At 42.5% G+C, this 22,965-nt stretch overlaps 1 protein-coding gene across 1 annotated transcript; it reads left to right on the top strand.

The window, feature by feature from the left end:
- The first annotated feature begins 925 nt into the window (after nt 1-925).
- LOC110987113 (uncharacterized) lies at nt 926-18,052 on the top strand. The gene is made up of 9 exons (XM_087137446.1): nt 926-1,116; nt 4,785-5,018; nt 9,506-9,646; nt 10,467-10,556; nt 11,047-11,274; nt 11,827-12,079; nt 12,304-12,539; nt 14,613-14,784; nt 16,376-18,052. Exons 1-9 carry the CDS (start codon nt 1,005-1,007, stop codon nt 16,404-16,406), a joined length of 1,497 nt encoding a protein of 498 aa, XP_086993572.1. The 5' UTR covers nt 926-1,004; the 3' UTR covers nt 16,407-18,052.
- Nucleotides 18,053-22,965: the final 4,913 nt, after the last annotated feature.

Genomic DNA, 22,965 nt, shown 5'->3' with positions numbered 1-22,965 from the left:
GATTTTCATTAATATTTTTCGGATACATCAAAACAAATTTTCAATTTGAAATGACAAAAAGGAAGAAATTAAGAATTGTAAAAAGTTCAACAAAAAATGTTTGAGTCGAAACTAATGTCAAAATAATGCAGTCACGTGAGAACGCTCTAAACTCTGGCACATTTCATCGGCATTTCAAACGACCATACGCTAATAAATTTATAATCCAATTACACGAATTTCTCTACCATGTCAAAGAAATTAACAATGGTACATGACGGAGAGGTTGATATGTCTCCTTTATGTCGGCATAAAGGTACATATTAATGTCTTTAGGGCACGCTAGCTGTCCCTTCAATTACACGTACTGTTTTCAATTTGATAGCATGGCGTCACGCTTTCTTGCGTAGGTTCATCTTTGAGCAGGGCTCCAATCATGGGTACACTTGACACCATTCTAGCATCAGGAAAAACACTAATCCTTGGCAAAATGAAAAACTTTAATCTTTTTACAATATGTTATCGCTCTTATTTTTAAGAGTAACTGTTTCGTGATATTAAAAGCCACGCGTCTGTCCAAGACCAGGACATATTATTTTGCATGTTGTTTATAATGTGCTACATTCGCAGGATAATCTACACGTTTGTACTTGTCGATATTTCTGTCCTTTAAATCAAGCAATGATTACTTTTGTGGATTTGTGAATACTTATCTATCGAAACAAACACTCTCGCAACAAGAGTGTATACATGACTGCTATCGTGCACCGATGCTTTATTCGCGTACGTAACATATGGAAGTTTAGGGGACAATAATAGATCATGATTTAACAATGATTTGCCCCCCCCCCCGAAATCCAGAATGCTTCAGATTTCTACAAGTAAGGCCAACGAGGATCACAATTGAACGTAAGTGGTCATATTTGGTCCGTACGGTGATGTACGGCCTTGAGTTTTCCGTATATAAAAAGGCCAACGTACTCCCCTTTTATTACTTCTGCTTCAGGATCTTCCTGTTGTCAAAAATGGCCCTTATAAACATCGCTGCAATGAAACTCTTGTTTGCTTGCTGTATATTCGTCAAGCCATGTTGGACCAACGCTTCGCTTACCCGACACCGCCGGGGCACTATTACAGGTAATTTCCTGAACAGTTCGTAGATTTCATTAATAAACCAACACAATCTTTATTGATGAGTTCGTGTAGATTTCGAGTCTGGATAGGAAAAAAACCGAGACAGAAACTGCTTAAACGCGCATGTCCTTCACGATAGACAGTGGTGAATCGCCATAAAATGCCATCAGGATCTTTCAACTATAGCCTAATAGCGAAATGAGTGAACCCCTCATGTATGTTTTAAAAAAGCGTTCCTTCGAAACCAAAAGCACCCTCCTACCAGCTTATTCATCATGTTAATCATTTGCTCTGCACCACTTTGTTTTTCTGGAGAAAACAGCGGGCGTGTCACTTCCTGAACGAGGTCTTAAGGATGTCAAATAATACTCGTGTTAAGCTGCTTTTCCCGTTAAATTTTCCCCTTTAATAATGTTTCAACCCAGCGGATATGAGATATTCCATGTCAAATTGGAGACTGCATTATTACCCAGAAAACGAATCGTTAAATTTCCTTAAGGGCGTGACGGTAATACGCCTATTGGCGCCGCACGCATAAGTCACAGAAATGTCACCTTATTTCATTTGACCTTTCGCATGGCTTGTGTAAGCGAGAAACCAAACACGGTGGTGACAGTGATTAGCTAGTGGCCTAGTGTTACTGGTACTTTTCATTCGCGGACGAATACTCAATTTTCAACTCAAAAGAGTGGAATTAACAGAACAAAAATTTTGCCAATGGAATCTGAGGATAAACACTGGTGACATGCATCTATAGAAGTGCCGCCAAAATTAGGATATCACGCAAGCGAAAAAAAGCTTCTCTAAGATCCAATATTCATTGCATTTGCAACTGGAAAGAAACTCTTCATTGTTACATAACTTAGGCATAACAGCTATTAAAATTGTAGATGAAGGGAAAAAAGGAACTACGCAACATGTTTCTTATGTTTATGTAGTGAACATTGCAAGATCAATTTTTCATCAACCGACCATTTATCGACGCACTATCCAACGATCACTAACAAAAATCGTTCACAACCTAGTCGTACTCGTTTACGTAAATGTTCATTTCAATCAGCACCTAACAGTTAAACCTAAACGTCTCAAATCGTCCTCCGATCTCAGCTGAGATTTCACATGAACCATTAACGGGTCCATGTAAGAATAAATAGTTTGGGCACTACACCATAAGAGGTCCCTCACATTGAATCGTATTTCACTCATGACAGGAGCTCGTAAATATGCTTCAGGTGCTAATTGTACAATCCTGAAGTTCGGAGAAAAATCCGATAGGTTTTTGTTTCACTCGCAATTTACCCGTCATGACTTGAAAGATTGCCAGAATTGCTCCTCAACCAATCGCTCATGCGCAGTTAACAACTTCCGATTTAAGACGCCTTTCCATATGCGCATCAACATGTGCGCGTCAACATAATGTGACGGCCGAACACGATGCATGAATGCTATGTTAATGTAGTCGATTTTTGTGTATGTAAAATTGACACGCATGAGCGCATTGCGTTAGCAACGCGCACACACACAAAAGTACATATGGAAAGGCGGATATGGGGCAGCGCCGAAATCTGGAGTTCACAAAATTAAAATTGAGGGTAGCAACCACACCGCGCCGATGAAACCAACTACAACGAGCGCGCGCGTCAAAGACAAGATTGTGTATTAAAATCGGTCAACTGACAGCATGCTGCATGCATACGTCGCCATGGTCGCTGTTTTCACCGGCGCGGTACCTGCCATTTTGCGAGAATTCCGGATGTCCGCGCTGCCCCATAGTCGTTTACAAGTATATTCCTGTAAGACTTGCTTCTATTTCGTCGAAGGTGGGAAATTCTCCAAATCGAATTCCGTTACAGGTGACTGCTGATGACGTTTGCGTCTTGACCTACTAATTGATCATATCTTCAGCCAACCATGATCTGCTTGTGGGACGTTATGTAGAATATCTCGCCACCTAAAAGTATTCAAATGATCCCTAATCCATGTAAATGCAGATGAGATTTTTGCCTCCTTACTGGAACATTACTTTCTGATCACTGCGCTGAAGAAACACCTAAAGGTGTCGTCTACTCAGGACCCTAACATTGATAAAGTGGTGGCATTAAGACTATTGGACAAAATTGTATTGATCTGTTGTTGGCTCATACCTTTGTGCATGTCAGTTTGTTTTCTGTCTTTTCCTATTGATTTACATCATGTAGGCCTGTAGGCGTCTTTATACACTACTGGCGGGTCATCGATACGGGTCATGACTTATTCAGTGTAATTAACCACAACCGATGAATATCGTTGTATTGACCACATGCAATAACGTGTAGTTGCAGCTCTGCACAGTGTTCTTTAAATACAGAAATAACACTCTACGACATGTAAACATGTAGACGCAAACGCACAAAATTCTTGCCGATACCAAAAATCAAGACGCGTCGTTGTCTGGTATTGCTTCGAAATAGAAACAAAGATACAAAATAGGTTGTCAAACGATTGCAGCAGACTGTGAGACACAGAGGAAGGAAGCATTAAAGAAGTCGGGATGAGAAACATTCCTGTCGCTTAAGCTCAAAAAGCGCAACGGCGACTAGGATTTGCATTGGCGTTTCCAAAAAAAATATCACGAGACTTTCACAATTTGTATAGTGGAAACAATGATTTCATTCGGGGAATTCTGAATGTTCGGTGAATAGTGAACCTTCGGTGAATGTTGAACATTCAATCTGTTGCCTCATGAATTTATTTCTACCACAACTCTCTACTTTGCAGTGGAATAGTCTGGGGAAACGACAGATGCGCTGATGCCAGGCATGACGCGTTTCTAAACTTAAAACGGTGCGAGTATTTTGGCCAGTCATAATGTGCACCCTCAGCATCAAGCTTTAAATATTAGGTAATTGAAACAAAGGGAAATCTCTGTCAGTGATGTTATTCCTTACTGGAAATATATTGAGCAATACCAGGATGCACTGTCTTTGAAAATGGTTCGTAATATGAAGTCAATCCAGTAAAACCCAGTTTAACTGTAGGTTGTCGTACCCTATTCGGCTGCATCATGGTACGCAATTGCCATGATTTATATTTTGTCCTGTCCAAGGAGGGAAATCTATCCTTGCACGGTGAAAGCTCCGACACTGTTAACGACGTCATATGATGCTTGTATGGTAATATAGTATGGGGAAAGGACAGTGTGCATGGAAAAGCCCACTATCGTTAGGCCTATTGCCTATTGACAGCAGTGTCTGTCCACAATAAAGGTTTAGGTGGTGCCAACATTTTTGTTCTACTTTTCAAAGAGGAGGGGAAGGGATAAAGTTGCGAAAAACGAAGGTTGAGTGTAATACATCATTATGGGCAAATTATTTAACCAAGGGACCATTCATTTTACAACATTTTCATATCTTTTTCAACATTTTCATATTCTTTCTGTCCCCCTCCCCTGCAGTGAATACAAATTGAAAGAGTGAAATTGATGATTCCTGTGCTGGGTAAGGTCATCATTGTCACAATCCATTAAGCCCCTCGCGTCCAGTTCGAATTGTGCTTATGAAAATACTTTTTTTATTAATGGCTCGGCCCACAGAGCTTAACTGAGAGGATGCCAACTACATGTGTCATACGGGTGAAAACCTGTGGCGCATTATTAATTTGAAATTTTTTCCATGTTTCCTTTTCCGCGCCAGGACGTACGTGTATCGCCAACGGAAACATCTACAACCCTGGCCAGGAGGTCCCCGACCTGAGCCCCTGCAAGACCCAGTGCCGGTGTTACGCCTCTCTCTTCGGTCGCACCGGCCACATCGTGTGTGCTGTGAACAGGCAGTGCGCGTTCACCAACCTGTGCGTTAATCCAATCACAGACATCTGTGGTTGTCCAAAGTGCCGGCCTGGTGGCTGGATTTGGCCCTCAGTAACAGGTGGGAAATCCACTCTCTCACACGCACTCTCGCTCTCTCTTCTTTCTGTATAAAAAGGTTTTTAAAAACTTTGCCAATACACCTGTCCTTGTCAGCTTGTAGCCATTTTGGAAGGTTGTGCACCCGGCAGCGAAGCGAGCTCCAAGAGGCGTACCCCCCCTCTCACCTGCCGAATGGAATTGAATGGAATGCCTAAATGAAATCTCTCCAATTTCTCCAGTTGCCCTGGAATTCAGAGAAAGCGTCACCATGATAAAGATTCTAATATTTCTTGGGGCATGCCCGTGTTAATACAACATATTAACTTAGGCTTAGTTGAAGCTACATGCGGTTGCAAGTTCAATCATTTTAACTTGTTTTTATTCAGGGGCTTAGTTGAAGCTACATGTGGTTGCAAGTTCAATTGTGCCTATACCTCGGGTACTAATGGCCGGCATTTTTCACAGGGTAACAAAAAAAATGCAGAAATTATACTTCTCTTCGTCTTGTCCAAACTGTGTCGCACCTCTGTCTCTTCCCCCATTTTTTAATTAAGTGCCAACTGGAGCGACTTACGTTTTTCCCCTGGATGGCGGTCGTGGGTTTTCTGTTAACCTGTTTTTCCCGTCCTCAGCGGACTGTTGATAAGTACGTCAACCCGTGCTAAATCTAGGCTGACTTCCACCTTGGATCCTTGCTTATTTGTCCTCATTACCCACGGGTAGGTTGGTTCCGAGTCTGCACCATTCGCTCTTCAAACTGGAGCCTGCTACGTCGACGTGTTTGCGCGGTTGCCCCGCAGGCAGCTCAACTGTGACATTCTCTCGGTTCATAATAGCCCAGTAACACCAGCCCTAGCCCTGGCCTCATCTGCGCATGTAGGAAATACATTCACCAGATGTGCTCATCAGTAAAGTACCTTTGCCGTTGTCAAGCAACTATTCTGTCAATTCTGGAACAATAAATAGGATTGCAATACCTAAGAAGGATTTGGGTCCCTTTGTGAGCGGAACTTAAGTGTAAACAATGTTATTATATAAAAATGTTAAGATTGTTTTACTTTGATCTAGGTTAATGTTAGAAAAAGGATAGTCTAGGAGTCCATTTAGGAAAGAATCGATTTGGATGTGGAAAATGTCCATTCATCCAGCTGAAAGTGTTAGTTACAACTTAGTTTGTTTGAATTATGATTTCACATCGTCCGAGGGCTTTTGTTCAGTGAAGAGCTTGAAATACTACTTGTATATATTTTTGGATTCCCGTCTGCTCTTACATGGGGCTCATCATATATGTTTTGGTCTTGTACATAAACGCATCATAATGGCTCCTGTTATTTCAGCCAGACTAAAGTTTATAAGAATAGACCTGTTGCGGCGCTTCTGCCCTGAGCGATGTCTGCTACTCTTGAGGTCTTATTACGGACGGAGTTTTGCTATGAATTAGCCTGGGTGGGACCAGCCTCCTTGACGTTTCTTCCTCCTGACATTTCTGTGTGTCTTGCCTGAATTAGTTTTCGGAAGGACTTCTTTCCTGAATTTTGACAACTCGTTTAAAAGAGTGTGACCTAACGCTCTTTTTAATGTCTATCATAGACAACTTTAAATGAGAAAGACTTTTTTGTACATTAATAGCGAAATAGAATATCGTCTGCATGTAATGAGCTTTTCTGTTAAGTTTCTGTTATTTTATGTGGCAATAGTATTCATGTTTGCAGGCAGCCTCATTTCTATTAAGGGAGATTCCTGTAAGGTAAAAAAAAACTGTAGATTTACAAGGGACGCGGCGCCCGAGACGATCGCCACTGACTGCTGTAGCGCTCACGGTAATGTTACTTTGATTAAAGCCAAGGACCGTATAATTGAACAATATTGCAGGTCCACGAAAGGGTTCCCTGTGTGGTATCATTGGAATAATAATCGCATTGAATGCACCGATGCAAATGACTTAAGATCTCATATCAATTGGTTGTTAGTGTTGCACGACCTCGCTTTCGAGCACGGTTCGCATTGCACAGTAACTTAGTTCTGTGCCGGGGACGGAGGGAATGGGGAGTTACTAAAAGTTGCCTGGCACCAGTAAACTGAAAGCAATATTCTACCTCAATTACGAAAGATTCTAATCTTTCATCTAACCTTTGTTGACAACAACTGCGTGATGTCAACTAAACGGAATCTGGAACCCATCGACTGCAAGTGGGTAAATCTTTGCAACGTTGTACAATCTCGTTTTCACGTAAGCACGGGCAGTGAAAACAAATGTGAATGAACATGGAGACCTAGATACGATATCGGCGGAAGGGAAAGGTCGTTTAGAAAAATCTCCATAGGGGACCGTGCGAGGGTTCCGGAAGCTCGCTATACCAAATTCACTGCCAGATATTAGTGGTTTGTGAGGATAATACAGGCATTGAGCGCGTTCCACGGAATCGAAGTAATCATTTAGTAAGCATCGAGCTTGCCGGGGTCGAGTGGTTAAGACATCTGCACTAGTAAGCAGGAGGTCGTGGGTTCGAGTCCCACCCGAGTAAGCTTGTGAGGTTTTTTCGCAAGCTCTCGGACAAGCACTGAGCATACAGTGCTTATAAATATACGTTGGGTAAGGGCAAACCCGTTATATATAATTAACATCTCCCCAACGCAAAAATACATCTTGATAAGTGTCAACATTATAATGATTGCTTGAACATTTTGTTTTGGAGCCATTTCTTCTCTCAAAATTTTGTGAGGTCTCTCGCGAAAGACTGCCTTCTCAATTGTACAGAGGCACCTATTAATTTCAACTGTCTTGCATTTCATGTCAAATGGTAGTGCCGAAACAACATCGCAGAGTGCAAGAGTCCACGTGTTACCGTTAACATGTACTGAGCTCTGGAAGTGCCATCTAGTTTGGGGATATCTAGGCAAAAATTGGGGATATCTTAGCAATAACTCAGGTTGACGACATCTCGAATGTTAAATGTTGACATCGTGAATGATTTATCAGGGGACGATGCCATCCTGAATGCAGGATTACATCGTCATAATAAATTTTTCATGGGACGATGATATCCTAAAAGTGAGTGGGCACCCTAAGGTCAACACCGTCCTCCTGAGATGAAATATTTCTCAGCAAGCCTGATGGCAAGTCAAGAGCTCCGTTGTTAGGACGTGGATTCACATAGACCTACGTTTTCCCGAGGGTATATGGTCGAGCAGGAAATGGATGCACTTAAAAGATTTCACGGAGTCTTGGGTTCCCAAAGGAACATATTTACTTTAGATTTACCGAAGGAAGAATATGCTGTTAGACAAGGGACGGCTGTCCGTTTTGCACCCAAGCTGGAAGTGAAAATTTTCTTGGTTTTATTTTTTAACTCGGATAAATGTGTGAGTCTAGGTTTTTTTACCTATTGAGTCACTGAAGTAGAAATGAAGGATCTTGGTCAAGTGGAACTTTTATTTCTTTTTTATTTGGTCTGTTTTCTTTTTGAGCCGCTGGTTGGTGATGTGGTTATGCACGCGTACTGTATCAAAACATACACAATGCATACGGTCCTGATCACACCGCTGTGAATACATAAGTGCTACATTGTTCTCAGCTTATTGCCAGCAGCTTTCATGATCCAAAAGCTGTCTGTAAACTCATCATTTTAGAGCCTTTCCTTATTTTCCGATCTTCTTCCGCCAAGAATCTTAAGCTTTTACCTTGTTTCCTGTTCTGTGATCCGTCAGAATTACCTGCCCCTCGGCCAAATACATAGGCATGGATTACTTAGATTTCATAATTGAAAGTTAATCCTCTTATAATTTTGTCCCTTAATGCAGGGTTTCCCCAAAGAGTTTGCCTATAAATCCCCGAGAAAACCCGTTTTCTTTAACAAGCTTCTGACAGACTCTCTCCTACGCAGTCAGCTAATAGTGTGTATATGGACTTGATATTCACGTACATACACACGTCGTGGTTACCACTGCGCACACATGCGCAAGAGCCATGTGAGGAAAGAGCAGCCAACAGTAAAAAATGTTACACCGTTGGTAATCAGAATGAAGCTTTCAACTATTACAAGAATTAGTTAGTAGATGCTCTACGGATAGGCCCTACACCTTGGGTCACATTCCCGAATACTTATTGAATACAAATAAAATTTGGACCTCGACAAAATGAAAGGTACTAAAATCCCTCAGCTTACCTTTCTAGGTTTAGTTTATATTTCTGACGCACAGTGCACCCGCATATTATTTTCCAGTTTTGTGCTCTTCAACATGCGGGATTCGTCGAAATATCCTCTGCTGTCTTTGTCTTATGATCTCCTCTTATTCGTGTAGAGCCGACTAAGTCTTGTGCATTGCAATGCTGTAGTTCGTCAGTTTCACCGGCAACAGATTCTCTCGATCGTTTCTAGATTTCAAAATATTTGCATAAAAAAAATCCTGTATAGCGTCATTAACTGAATTCATCAGCCACACCTACACACAACAGCGTGAGCCACTTGCATTGATCAATTAAGAGTTCCATGTGTCCTTTCGCAGAGTCAGTACTTTTGTCAGAGAATCGAGTTGCTTGGCAAATTTCTACCCAAACGTACAGACACATATCCCGGGGGGCACAGCTTGCTGTTGACGGGAAAACTGACGGGGAGTTCTTCCGCGGAAATACTTGCACTCATACAGGTAAGAAAACTAATTTTTGTTCGTTTGTTTTGATTTGGTTTTGGCACGGTTTCGGGGAGCCCTACCCGTTGGTTTGGTTAGTTTGGGTAGCATTATGTACGGCACCGGGGTGGTAGTGCCTAAGTCTCCATTGTCACTGAAGTGCAAAACTTTGTCCCCCTGCGGAACAGGGATTACGAAAGAGAAAGGTGCCACGCACGTCAGTATTTCATTATTAAAAGTCTATGTAACAAGTTCGGTATCATGAATGGAAGCAGTAGGTAGCATTTGAAGCAAGATATGGGACGGAGAGAACCTCCCCGCCTTTGTGTTGGTCATTGTTTGATCGGAATCTCAGAAATTCTTTACAAACTTCCGGGGGGGGGGGCTGTTAGGTAACAATAGTCTAGAGTGTGTATAGGAATTGGACAGGTAAGGGGGGTACCCCTCCGTCCCATATCTTGCCTGGTATAGTAGGTAGGTAATCGTAACCATCCTTCCTAAATAAGAAGTAAATTTCGCTTAACAAGAGGCAAATTTGGCTTTGTTAAAATATACAAAGACTGATTTGGCGGCTACATCTTATTTACTTTCGTGCAAAAAGGGAGAACAAAGGGACCAAATGTAGCTTCCCATCTGAGCAAGCCCATGAGGAAGCCATAGAATTGTTTCGTGGAACAAATTTCTCTCCCCCTGGAAATTGAGTCTGGATGAGTTCTCATGGCTTGTGACATTTTGTTCCACTCTCGGCCAATTTGCCGCCGGATTTTAAAATTTAACTTTAGTTCACCATATAAGTAAGAGAATTTTAATTCATTTCGTGCCGATTCGTCTTTTCCAGCTAAGCATTTTGAACCCTGGTGGAAACTAGACTTGGGGAAAAGCTTCGTCGTAACGAAGGTTGTTATTTTCAACCGCGCTGGAAAATTTGGTGAGTGCTTTTGAGTTTTGGAATCAGTCTGACAAAGAGAAAGCCCTGCAAAGTAAATTTAAACAGAGAGGAGATGTAGCCCACGGTTGAGACAAAGCTCAGATTAATTCCGGTATGGTGAAACATTGTATACGATCAAGTTAATTAATGGAGTGGTCGTGGAATGAGAAATAAAAGGATGATGAAGAGGGTAAGAGAGATGGTTGTATGCAGGGAGGCGACAGTGACGTGTAAAATATTGAACCAGTGATAAATGGGCAATTACCACTCTAACTAGGATCTGTCTCAAAGATGATAGGAATAGGATGATGGTGAATAGACGTGGATGACAATACTCCCACATTTTAAATGGTGCATTGTTAATAATGTACTGTGTACACACTTACATTAGCTTCTTTGAGAAAGAGGTGGCCTTTACAACCCCTTCTTCAGCACATTTCTGGTGAAATCTAAATTTGTTTGTGGACTGGATTTCGTTATGGGGGTGCAGGTAGACGTCTCTTTGGCGCTGAAGTGCGCGTTGGTGGCAATGCTGTGACCGGCGGGAACCGCCCCTGCGGTAGTCTTGTGACGAAGGCAGAAGTAGCGGCCCCGGGCAACAAGATCACGCGGGAGTGCGCAGCAAACACGAGGGGGCGCTTCGTCAGCGTGCAGATCCGGCACAGAGCGGAATTTCTGACGTTGTGTGAGGTGCAGGTATTTGGCCACGAAATACTGGGTAATACAGGACTTCTCCAGAGTATATAACTTAAGAAAAAGCTTACCAGAATTTGGTTCTAATCAAGTCGTTGACAGTGAGTTTTTTTAGGCACGATGTAAGATCACAATAATGTTGTCGCCAAAAATTCGTCAGATTTGATAGTCTTTTGTAGGGTTCTTACTTAATACAGTAACGTGCGTACATACACCACCAGATAAAATGGCATTATCGGCATAATGGACTTAGTCTGATTTGCAATGACCCCTGAGCTGAACCAATAGAGGGTGCAATTTTCCAAGCAACGGCGGCTCCCTTGGTCGGAACTGCACATCGGTGTTTCACAAACGACAATAAAATACACGCGTTACGGGCGCGTCGCTACCAGCAAAATGAGCAATCCCAACAAACCTGGCTATTTTCAACCGATGAGGAGGTGCTTCTGCTCAAGGCGGATTATGTGAAAAAGTGAACTAGCTAATTCCAAAATAATGCCATTTTAGTCCTACAGATAATTAATAAAATTTCACTTATAAAACAAGAAGGTCATATTTGGCATTTATGTTTTTGCAGGAAGCGACAGCGCAGTGATTCCGTTCGAGGGCTACCCTCCTCTCCCGTCCCCTCTCATCCCATCCCCAGGGTACCCGTCCGGGTTCATACCAGGGTCTGCTGTGACCGGGGGGAACTGCCTGGTCCCTGATTTACAGAACAAGGGGAGCTACCTGGTCATACCAGACGGTGGTGTGACGGTGGTGGGCCGTTGCGCCAAATGCCGATGCGATGTTGTCACCTCCTATATCTCACCTGGAAAAGTGATTGACAGGTGAAGTCGAGGATAATAATGATTTTTCTAAAGTTAAAAGACACTAAAATTTCGACTGAAGTGAATTTTGTATTATGTCAAAAGTTAGCAATTTCCCAAGCAAAAAATATAGCCGCTACGGTATAAAATATGACTTTATTGGACGTAATAACGGGCGCACGGAACAACAGTAGGAAGCCTTCAACGTGAAGTCGTTTGAATAAACGTTCTAATATTCATCACAGAGGCTGCAATTGCGACTATTCGGACTGTTGCGAGTACCAGGGAAAGTACTACGCCCCCAACGATATCGTGCCTAACTACAATGGAGACCAGTGTGGCCGGATCTGCAAATGTTTCGCCAGTGCTAGTGGCGAGAGACCCATCATTGCTTGCTCCCCCAACAGCAACGTGTGTGAGTTTGAGAGCAGATGCGTGCACTACGAGGTGGATAATTGTGGCTGCCCCTACTGCAAAACAGGTAACGGATAAAATGACAAGATCTGGGCCAGGCATCGCGAACCTTTTAAGCAGTATTACGAAAAGGAGTCTACAAGCATGTTATAACAGTGTTGTAGCCAAATTTAGACACCTTTCATAAAGTAACCCCTGGGTATTTTTTTTCCCGGGAAGACAGACATAATGCTTGGTTGTGTGAGTCTACGTTTTGTTTTTAGCGATGGATGGCAAGGGAGGCAGAAAACATCCAAGATGGGAGCAAATGGGTAGAGATAAAAACTGTAAAGAACTTCTAAGCTATACACGAAAAGCAGGCTTACACCAAGAAGTCACAACCAAAATAATTACATGTACGTGGATACGCTAACCATATACATATTCACTGACATCTCGAAAATCAGGACTGGATCTCGTTCTGTGGCGTCGAACCACGATTTCTGGATGAACATGGAGGAGCATAGAGTGACTAAAATGATTTCCACATCTTCAGAGAATTTCAGCAAAATTTTCCACCAAAGCTATAGAAATGTTAATCATGTCACTCTCACCGTTAAAGAGCGGGGGTCCATCTCTATAGAAATTCTGCCCATGCACCAGTTGGTTCTACACGTCTGTATTGCTATTTTTCTAATCTGCCTTTTTGAGCAGACTCCTTCCGTCCAAAGCATCAGTAGGACTCGGTTAAAGCCACAAGCTTAGCCCTCAATGATGGATTCATGATTTATATAATCGTATTAAAGCGTTGAAATAATAATCAATTTTCCCACTTGGGTGACCAGTGTACCGGTACTCGGGCCATTGGATGAGAAGATCATGTTACTCTAAGGCTGCCAGTGTTGCCCACCTGATAACCTGACTCCTTCCCAACAACTCCGTCATTTTCTTCCTTCGCATTCAGGGTGTCAGTGACTAGACTAGGGTGACTAAAATACATGGAGCTACAAAAATAATGTAGACCATTGCTCGCCGATGGCGGTCCAATGTCAAGTGCATGGGGAAATTCCAAACAGAAAGGCATCAAAATCTACCCAAGGGGCTTGGCTTGGAATAACCAGCACGTTTCACGCCACGAGTGCCTTTCTCGTTCCTGAGAAAGATGTGTCGCCAAAGGGAGGATTTTACTTGATCCACGTAATGTGGTGTGAGCAAATTGAAGCGATAATGTGCCACCTCAGAAAGAGCCATGAAAAAAATTGGAGAGAGACTTGGTTAATGTGACCCAACCACGCAAAGTTACAGTTATAGTTGGAAGAAACTTCAAAACAGAATTTAAGAATACATTGACCCTGTGCTTGTGCAAGCCAGGCTTGATGTCAGTTCAAATATAAAGTTACTTTAGGCTTTCAACTGACCGTCTTTCAGCACGTTACGTACGTGTGTCGTGGACTCACTATGTACGGTTGAGGCCTCATGAGGCGTGAAGTATACAGCAGACGCGGACTCCAGGTTGCAAATAAGTGAGGAAAATAACGCTCTTCGTGTTTTCATGACCCCCTAAAATGTCAATACGATACTCTCCCAATTTCATTGTAGTCCCGATTATACAGTAATGGAATTTCAGGTATAGATGTCCTTTGCAAATTAAATCTAGGGCATTTTCTGATGATGTTTGAGGATCCTTTGTTCATGCTCAGCTCGCAATCGCTCGGTGAGTAAAATGTAAATGTCCACAAACTTGAAAGTCACGCTCAAAAAAGCTGGAAAAACCATGATAATGGTCAGGGCATTTTGGCCCTTGGCCAAATAGTCAAACGTTACTATATCTGCAGCAAAACTTCTTTAGGTACAACTCCGGTGCACCTTTAATGATGGTTTACAGTTCCTATTACACAACTTATGCTTGCTACAAATAGCCTTTGTCTCTGGAACGGCTGGAAGGGATTTCATGTAGTTAGGCCCCAATTTTTATGGTTCAAGCTAAGGCAAGTATGGAGCCTGAGCCTCACCTTCAAACGTAGATATCAAAGCTTGAGAGCTAGTTCTTTTTGTTTAATCATAGAAGGCCGACAAATGACACCAAGGCTAGGGCTGAGACTTGATATCAGACGACGAATGCGAGGTTTAAGAAATGCCTCTGTCGATTTTTCATGTCTAGGAGTGAGCGACTGTTGGGGTTACGACCCGTGGAAGCAGAAAGACGTCTGTGTACCAGACGGGCATGGCCCCGTGGTCATTAATCCTCAGCATCCCTACTTTACCTGCCAATGCATGTACGTCACTACCTTCACGGTTAACGCCAACACTGTAATTCCATACAACAAACTCAGGTGAGGTTTACCACTGCTGTGGGTGTATTTTTTTCAGAAGGGGTTGTTAAATACAAGTATAGACACTTAAAAGGGATGAACGCATGCGTATGCAGTCTCCTGTCGCCTACATCCTCATCTCTTACCCCAACGAAATCTAACATATGGAGGGAGAGGCACCTGCAATTCTCTCCAGATCTCATTTCCAACAGAAAAAGCTCTCGTTCTAAGTGCCCCAGGATTAGTTTAGCAATTGGGATGGAGGAAAAACAACACACCGAAGTTTTGCCACTGACAAGACAGACCTCCCAAAAGATAAAAAAAAAAGACACTTCTTATGAGTAGCCGGTTCAGGTTTATGCCTTGGGGAGGAGTAAGAAACAGATCCATAGTGCCTTTGGCGAAGAAGGCTTTTTGATTAAAGAGCTTTCAGACGGTATACTTGTAGGACACACAGAACCTTGAATGTAGGAAACAGGCCAATTGAAGGAGTACACGGACTTGGAATTGTTTGCCGGGGGAGGAGACGTTGGCTTAGCATTATGCAGAGATGCAGTGGAACAAGTTGGCGCGGTGGATGGTGTTGAGTTGGGTGGGTGTAGGTTGACCAAAGAGCGACTATCTTAGGCTTTACATTAAAATAGTGTAAACTAGTTGTTTGTCTTTTTTTTCAGTCACGTTGTTACAAACATTTTAGCTGTGGAAAATTCAGAAAGTAGCCTTACAGATTTTTACTGTTTTATTTCTTAAAGTCAGGAGAAAGACATCAGTATAGCCCATTGCCGAGGATCGATGATACCCTCGACTGCGTTCGAGACAACACGCTTTCGTGTGAAGTGTTGTCATTATGGTTTTACTTTTTCCTGCGGGTGAAATACAATCTAAAATCATTGCTGAATACCGTGCATGGACTGCTCAGGGAAATTCGTTGCTAGGAATCCACTAAAAGTCAGTTGTTCAGTTATATCCTACGCACACGAAGCGATTCAAAAGCGAAGCAAACTGCACTTTACTACGTCAAACGAAGATATCTTAACGCGCCCTCACTTTTGTATAGATGTCAAGTGAAAGATGCACCAGTGCTTTAATTGCCAATCCGTGCTAAACTCAACACTTGACTGGACGAGTTGCACTTAACCAACCAGCGACTTCCAGGTTCAAATTACCACTGTTTATAGTCATCATGTGACCAGGACTGGATTATGTGTTCCGTAGGCTCAAGGCACCAGTATTCCGCATGCCCATGGGCTCTATATACATGTACATGTACTCTGCTCTAAGTTCAAGCACCAGTCTCATAGCGCTGCAGTCGTTAGCCCTGCGGTCTTGCATTGATGCTACGCATGAGCAGTTCTTGAAGCTCTCTCAACATCGAAAATTCAAAGACCGATACTCAATCATTGAAGCTACGTTTGCATAATTTCAATGGTGATGTTTTATTACACATCTATGGTAAAAAGGTGTCGGCACCTTTTTCGTAGGCCCCGACTATATTGCAAGCCCTATAGGCATTGTGCCTACTGTGCCTATTGGACAACCCGGCCCTTCCTGCGGACCACCCTTTGATCTTTGTACTAATGTGCGGATTTTTTTGTTCCTCTTGATATTACAGAAGAGCCAGATGCACCGGCCCAGTACATTGACTGTGAAGCTCTCTTTGACAGATCACATGGGGTTACAGCAGTGGTATTATTAATATGAGCATATCAGGCTTCAACAGAATTCCCCAAAGAACAATGAGGGTTTCAAATGATGTCAAAAGATTATAAGCTCAGGCCATTCAGCTCGAAAAAAATTAATGACGTGGTCTCACTGAAAGTATGTATCCTTCAATTCAGTTTAAGCACGGAAGATCAGTGAACAGGACTGGGTAACATTCTGACAACAGGTGGCGCTAATCATGGTCGTCTCACAATACCCATGTGTCCTTACATCTTCTCCCAGAAACTGGAAATAAACTCCACTTTTACGTGTTCAAATTAATCAGATCAAGTGGTATCTACAATCAAGCATCCTAGCAAACACAGTAGCAACCTTTGATTTACAGTTCCATTAACGTGTCTAATTGGAAGGTATGTCGAAACTGCCCAAACCAGCATGACGTGTTCCAGGTCCTTGTACGTTTCGTTCATTCGTTTTTCGATTTGAAAACGAAAAATGAGGAAAAAGACGAAAAAATCGTGTTATGTTTTCATGTTGGAAATGAAAAACGAAAGTAATCTGGCTTAAAATTTTAGTTTAAACCCAATTTCGTTTGACTGCACACGTAATTTTGAGGAGGCGTCACGGACGTCTCTGAGCACTTCTCAAAAGGAAAGTTGCCTTTGAAAATGCGGGACATTTGGGTTGCTCCATCTTTTACTTTAAAAGCAACGGATCCCTCGTTTTCCTTTTGTTCAGCCATGACTGATTTGGTGGGTTACAAAGATTTTCCTTACTTTACAAAATGAAAAATGGAGCTGGTTTTCATTCTTCAAAAAGGTAGATCATTTATTACAATGTTATTCATTTTCATGTTGAAAAACGAAAAAAGAACGCGATTGTCGTTTTTCATTTTTAAATGAAAGACGAGAACCGATTTCTCCATTTTCAATTTTCTGTTTTTAAATCGACAAACGAGAAACGACTCATTTTCCGGTTTTCATTTTTCGTTTTTTTTTCATCGAAGAACGAACAAACGAAAAGTACACAGACCGTTCTACCCATCACTAGAGAATCATTGAAATCTTATAGCTAGGCCTACCATAGCTATGAACTATGGAAGTTTAAAGTGTAAACGATTATAAAGAAAGTATCTATAAAAACAATGACGTAGGTTTTTATGTTTGTTATTCAATCCTTTTAAGTCTGTGCCCATCACAAAAAACATTTCTTAAGTTGAAACCTGTATGGTCCCCGTCCAAATATATTTTTTGTCACTGTCTAGAATGATGTACGCCTCTCTGCTTCCCCGTAGAATTTCTCTCAAGATCTTTACTATATGGTTCAGTTTCCAGGCTTTAGGAAATCATCATTATGGTTAAAGACCAGTAAATAAGTTGCCCTGGACAAACATTATCTGTCCATATTACCAAGGATTATGGATTCTGTTCATTTTCAAGTAATAAGATCATTTACCTCTCTGCCTTATTCATAGCTCCTAGTTTATGTTTGTTTACGCTTATAAGTTTTGGGAACAGCTCTCAGCGATCTTTCAGATAAAGTAAGCCTGCATACAGAAAAAGTGTCGAATCAAATTTATTTGTCACTTTTAAGATAGTCACTAAATAACGGGGACGTTTGGAATTTATCATAATTTCGCCTTTTTGCAGTTTGTTTTTTATATTGCTGATGCTATTAATATTGTACGATAAAAACTGAAATGTGCCACGTTAACATTAAGAAGCGCAACGAACTGTGAAGATGTTTGACGGAACGGTTTACCACAGTTAGCTCCAGCCTCGTCTTCAAAGAGCTGATCGCTGCGCCAAATAACCTCTGTTCATAAGGTAGCTGGTTGCCCTTGGATTAATGTCTCCTCTCCTGAAATGACAGCCAAAGATAAATGCCTCCAACTTCAAAAAAATCAATATGTTTGACTTTCCCAGGACGTTGAGAGACGTACCCACTCAAGATTTGTTTCTGTTTCTGATCACTTTGGTGATCAGAAACCCATGATTTTTTGACAGATGTGGGCCACCGTACCTTTTGACATGATTTTTGAAGAATGAGTCCTCATTTGCAAAACAGAGCATAAGGTGGAGACTTCTTCCATAAAATCTTTCAGATATGCCAGCTGACAATCCTTTTCAAAGCTTTCTACCTTTCTAATATCGAGTTCGTGCTCCACAAGACTAGTGGTGCACTGGGGCCCTTAGGGGTGCACACATTTTCAAAAGAGCGCCAAAAAATTCGGGCAGCTTAATGGCGGATCCAGAACCGGGGGGGTTCAATTTTTTTTCTTTGGTGGGGGGGGGCAAAAATCTTTGAAATTTTGGTATGTAATCTTCATGGTCTTTCTGAAGTTGAGGCTGCATTTTTTAAAATGTTTTTAACTCACCTTGCAGGGAGGCAAGGAATAGGCCAAAAAGTCGCCTTTGGTCTCTCATTTTTCAAACGTTTTTCTCCTTTTAGGGAGAGGGGCCATGGTTTTGGGGTCCCCTGCATGAATCCGCCCTTGGGTTTTAAGTGCACATGTAGGTTATGTATGTGTGTGTGTGGGGGGGGGTATTTCCCTATGCTTACGTTACTTCACAAAAGTCCACTATGAGCCCCGAGTTGGACTAAGAGAGGGCGCAATTTTCCTAGCAACGCAGGCTCCTTTACAGTCAGAACTGCACTTCGCTGGTTCACAAACGACTGTGAAATGCACGCGTTATGGGCACGTCGCTTCCGGCAAAATGAGTACTGTGACGTCACGCCCCAAGCTTCCTTGAGCCGTGACGGTCGGATGGCACGTGCTGGAGAGTCCCTGAGGTCGAGTTCGGGCGGCCTGTTCTCAATACAGGTTTCTTGTTTTCGCGCTCAAACGGTGGAAATACGACTCAAGAACACTGTTCACGGAACAGGATCACACACCACCTCCTCGTCAGGGTTTTACAAGAACACACGGAAAAACTCGTAAGATTTTGATTTTTGAACAGTTGCAAACATGGCAAAAAAGTAGAGTGATAGCTTACAAAGCCAGAGACTATATAGGAAATTTTGCAAAAGTAACAATAACTATTCTTCATAACACAAAAATGAATGTTCCTAATTAAACAGAAAAGAATTCAGCCCAGCTATCTAAATATTAACTCTCGAATAACGTACAAGGACGCCGCCATGTTGCTTGTGACTAACTTCCAGCAATAACCGGTTGTACGTTCCCGGCGTTCGACCGGCTGATCCAAGAACAACAAATCAAGCTGTTCGTGAACATACGAGAGCAATTCGCTCGAACTCAGCCTGAGCGTCTAGGGACGAGTCCGTTGGGATTGAAGTATACCGTCCCCGAAGAAAGTTCAATGATCTCTGGTCTTCGTTGAGATGATGCCTAATCTGATTAGCCAAAACGTAGTGCGGCAACCCAAGCAGACCTGACTTAAAATAAACGTCGTCTGGACACCTGATTTGTATACAACAATCAAAGAGGCTGGTTTATTCATCAACGTTCCTTCAAGTAAGGTACCTTGCACCATGCAAGGATACGATCTCTTTGGTGAGTCTGTGTGGTTCTGAAAAGAACCGTGAGGAACTCAACGTTTCGGACAGTATGCTCTGTCTGTCGTCAGGAGACTGAAGAGATGCCGACAGAGAGTGGGGATTATAAGCTGACTTGGAGCACTGGAGTGTGACGGATCCTTCTGTGTAGTCAGGTGGAACGAGGATGCAGCTGGTGGATCCACCTGGGTACTGATGCATGTCAATAGGTCATGGGCTGTGGCGGGGGAAGGTTGCCTGGGTATAGGAGACCCATCGGCGGGGGGCCTAGGGTATAGAGGACCCATCAGCCCAGGAGGTGAGCAGGGGCTGCCAAATGTCGCTGATGGAGAAGCCGATGTCTTTAGGCACGGTGGGATGTTTAGAGATTTCCAGGGCTTCTCTAATGCGTCTTGGGTACCACTGTTCGATGCTAGCGATGAGGCGGGCTTCTTCCCAGTTTATGGTGTGGTCTTCGGCGTGAGAATGCTTGATGATGGCTGACTTCTCATAGTCCCCCTTCCTGCCATGGGCTTAGTGTTCTTTGATCCTGGTAGGGAGGTCCCTACCAGTCTCTCCGATGTACACTTTGCCACACTGGCAAGGGATCTTGTACACACCTGGTCGGCGGTGTGGATCTTGCCTGTCCTTACGGGCAGTCAGCATCCCGTGGATCTTGGGGGGAGCTGTGTGGAACACCTTAATGTTGTGCTTGCTCAGGATACGCTGGATGTGGTGGGAGGTACGTCCTAGGTAGGGGAGAGTGACAGAACGATGTAAGCTTTCCAGCTTAGTTGTCTGTCACCATGAATAGCTTGAAATCCCAACGTTCCTTCAATTACACTCAACAAATACATCAGTAGAGGGCGCTATTGACGGGGAGATATTATACGTGACTGGACTTCGCCAAGAGCAGCGAACACCACAAATAATTGTGGGTATCCAGATCCGAATCAGGAACGTTAGCGACGTTAGCAGTGACCACGTGTGACGTATTTCCTTCTCTAAGATCTGTGCAAGGCCTGCAGGTTGTAGGCCAGTAAATAGGTTCAAAGTTTAATTGCCTGCAGCGCAGACTGAATCACGATTTGTAGGCTGTCAAATTCTCTGCTATTGAGCACGTCGAGGCAAGTGGACTGGGTGGTTTGTTAAGGAGGATGAAGTCTATGGGCAGGACTGCCAGCTTGTATTTCTGAAAGTATCAGACCAAACGGGGCCCTCCAAATTACTTTATTGTGCAACGAAGTGTAGGCATCAATTTTCAAAGTGGCGATGGGCCTCATGACTATTTTGAGGGGTGATTTTCTCAGGAGGGCAATATCTTCAAAAGTCACTGTTTAAGCTTCTAAAATTGAAAGGAAAACGAAAGATAAGGAAGTGAGCTTTGATTTGATACGTGTCTTGAACACTTGTGAAACTTTTGAGTATTTTTCCGATTTTTTGAAGTGGGGATATTTATCATTGTTGTCTATGGCAGCTTATTTACTGGTCGTACCCATCATCAGCACAAGCGAACCCCGTAGATGAGTAAAATGTGAAGTATTCTGCCTAACAGGGTGCTATAAACATTGAACATACCGGCTGATTACGGGCGGCCTGTTCGTCACACTCGAACGGCGGGAACAACGTAAACCAACTTGAAGAACACTATTTACGGGAAAAATTAACTTGTGAGAATTTAATTTTAGTACAGCCATAGAAAATAGCGCTATGGCTTACAAAGCTGGAGAGAATGGGCAGTTTGGAAAACTCAACATTAATATTTTTCCACAGAAATTGATGTACCTTTTTTAATTAGAAAAGAATTCGGCACAGATATCAAAACATTAACAACCGATTGTACGTTCCCAGCGTTCGAGCGGCCGACCCACTAACAACAAATGAGCAGTTCATGAACACACAAGAACTTAGCCCGGCCCGCACTTAGCCTCTCAGACACTGAGTTGGCCTGGCCGGAGTGACGGTATCGGCTCTAAACCTAAGGGACTTTCCAGTCTCTTTGGATGGTTAGGCCTATCCATTCCGAGCGGAACAAAAGAGGGCGTGTTTCTTGGTACTCACCGCATAGGTGCGCCATAAGGTGCGCAAGTGTATGCGCGTTTGACGCGGAGCGCGCTGAGTACGCGTAACTAATTTATTCTGGCATGATGGTCTTTGCGTAGACGCAGAACGCGTGCGAGAACACGCTTGTAAACACCTGTCTTTCTTTCGCCGATTGGGGCTGCACTTCAGCTCGGGGCAGATAATGCTTATTATTTGAGCAAATAAACAAAAACCCATTGACCCAAATTCGCGTTCAAAAGTTCCAGTTCTTCTCAAAGAAAAATAATTTTAAAATGTTTCCTTTAGCAACAGTGTGCTTTTGGGGCTAAACTTTGGCTTAGTTTGAGGTATTATACTAAAGAAATTTTCAAATTCACTTTTTCCGTAGTACTGCCTATTCGGAGTAAAAAGCAGGTTTAACCATCTTGTTTGAAGAGCATGCCTAGAATCGTGTATTTAGGCAGATATGCTTTTTGCAGCAACAGGCTTTATAATATCATTATAGGCGATACTCAAACATAATTTTATAGGAGATACTCAAACATAAAAATCGTCAAAATTAATATAAAGCAAATGAATAATTCATAGAATATTAGAACTGCGGTTAGTACCTTTATTTATATGGAAATTTCATTTGAAGGCATCGCCCATTGAAGACAGAATTTAATACAGATATTTACAATAAACTTTTTTGACGATGAAGTTTTCCCAAACTAGTACGTTTTTCGGTCTTTAAGAGCACAGAAAACTAAATCCTTGTGACTGCTCAGGGAAAAATTTAGTTAGAAACCAAAATCCATATCTAATTGGTTTAGGTTGTGAAGAATTACCTTTTCATAGAATGTTGAATAGACCTGCTGCTCAGTAAACACTGAAAGTTCAGCGAACTAGCGAACAGAGGTTATTCATCGTTCCCAACAGTGAGGGAGGTATGTACAATTTGAGAGCATTTGCACATACGTATCTGAGAAGAAGGTTGATTTCATCTCACATACACCG

The sequence above is a fragment of the Acanthaster planci genome, linkage group LG05, assembly GCF_054643075.1.
Source record: "Acanthaster planci isolate LZ-2023a linkage group LG05, COTS_SCS, whole genome shotgun sequence".
Taxonomy (NCBI): domain Eukaryota; kingdom Metazoa; phylum Echinodermata; class Asteroidea; order Valvatida; family Acanthasteridae; genus Acanthaster; species Acanthaster planci.
The sequence above is the reverse complement of the archived record's forward strand: the minus strand, read 5'-3'. Positions and strand labels throughout refer to the sequence as shown.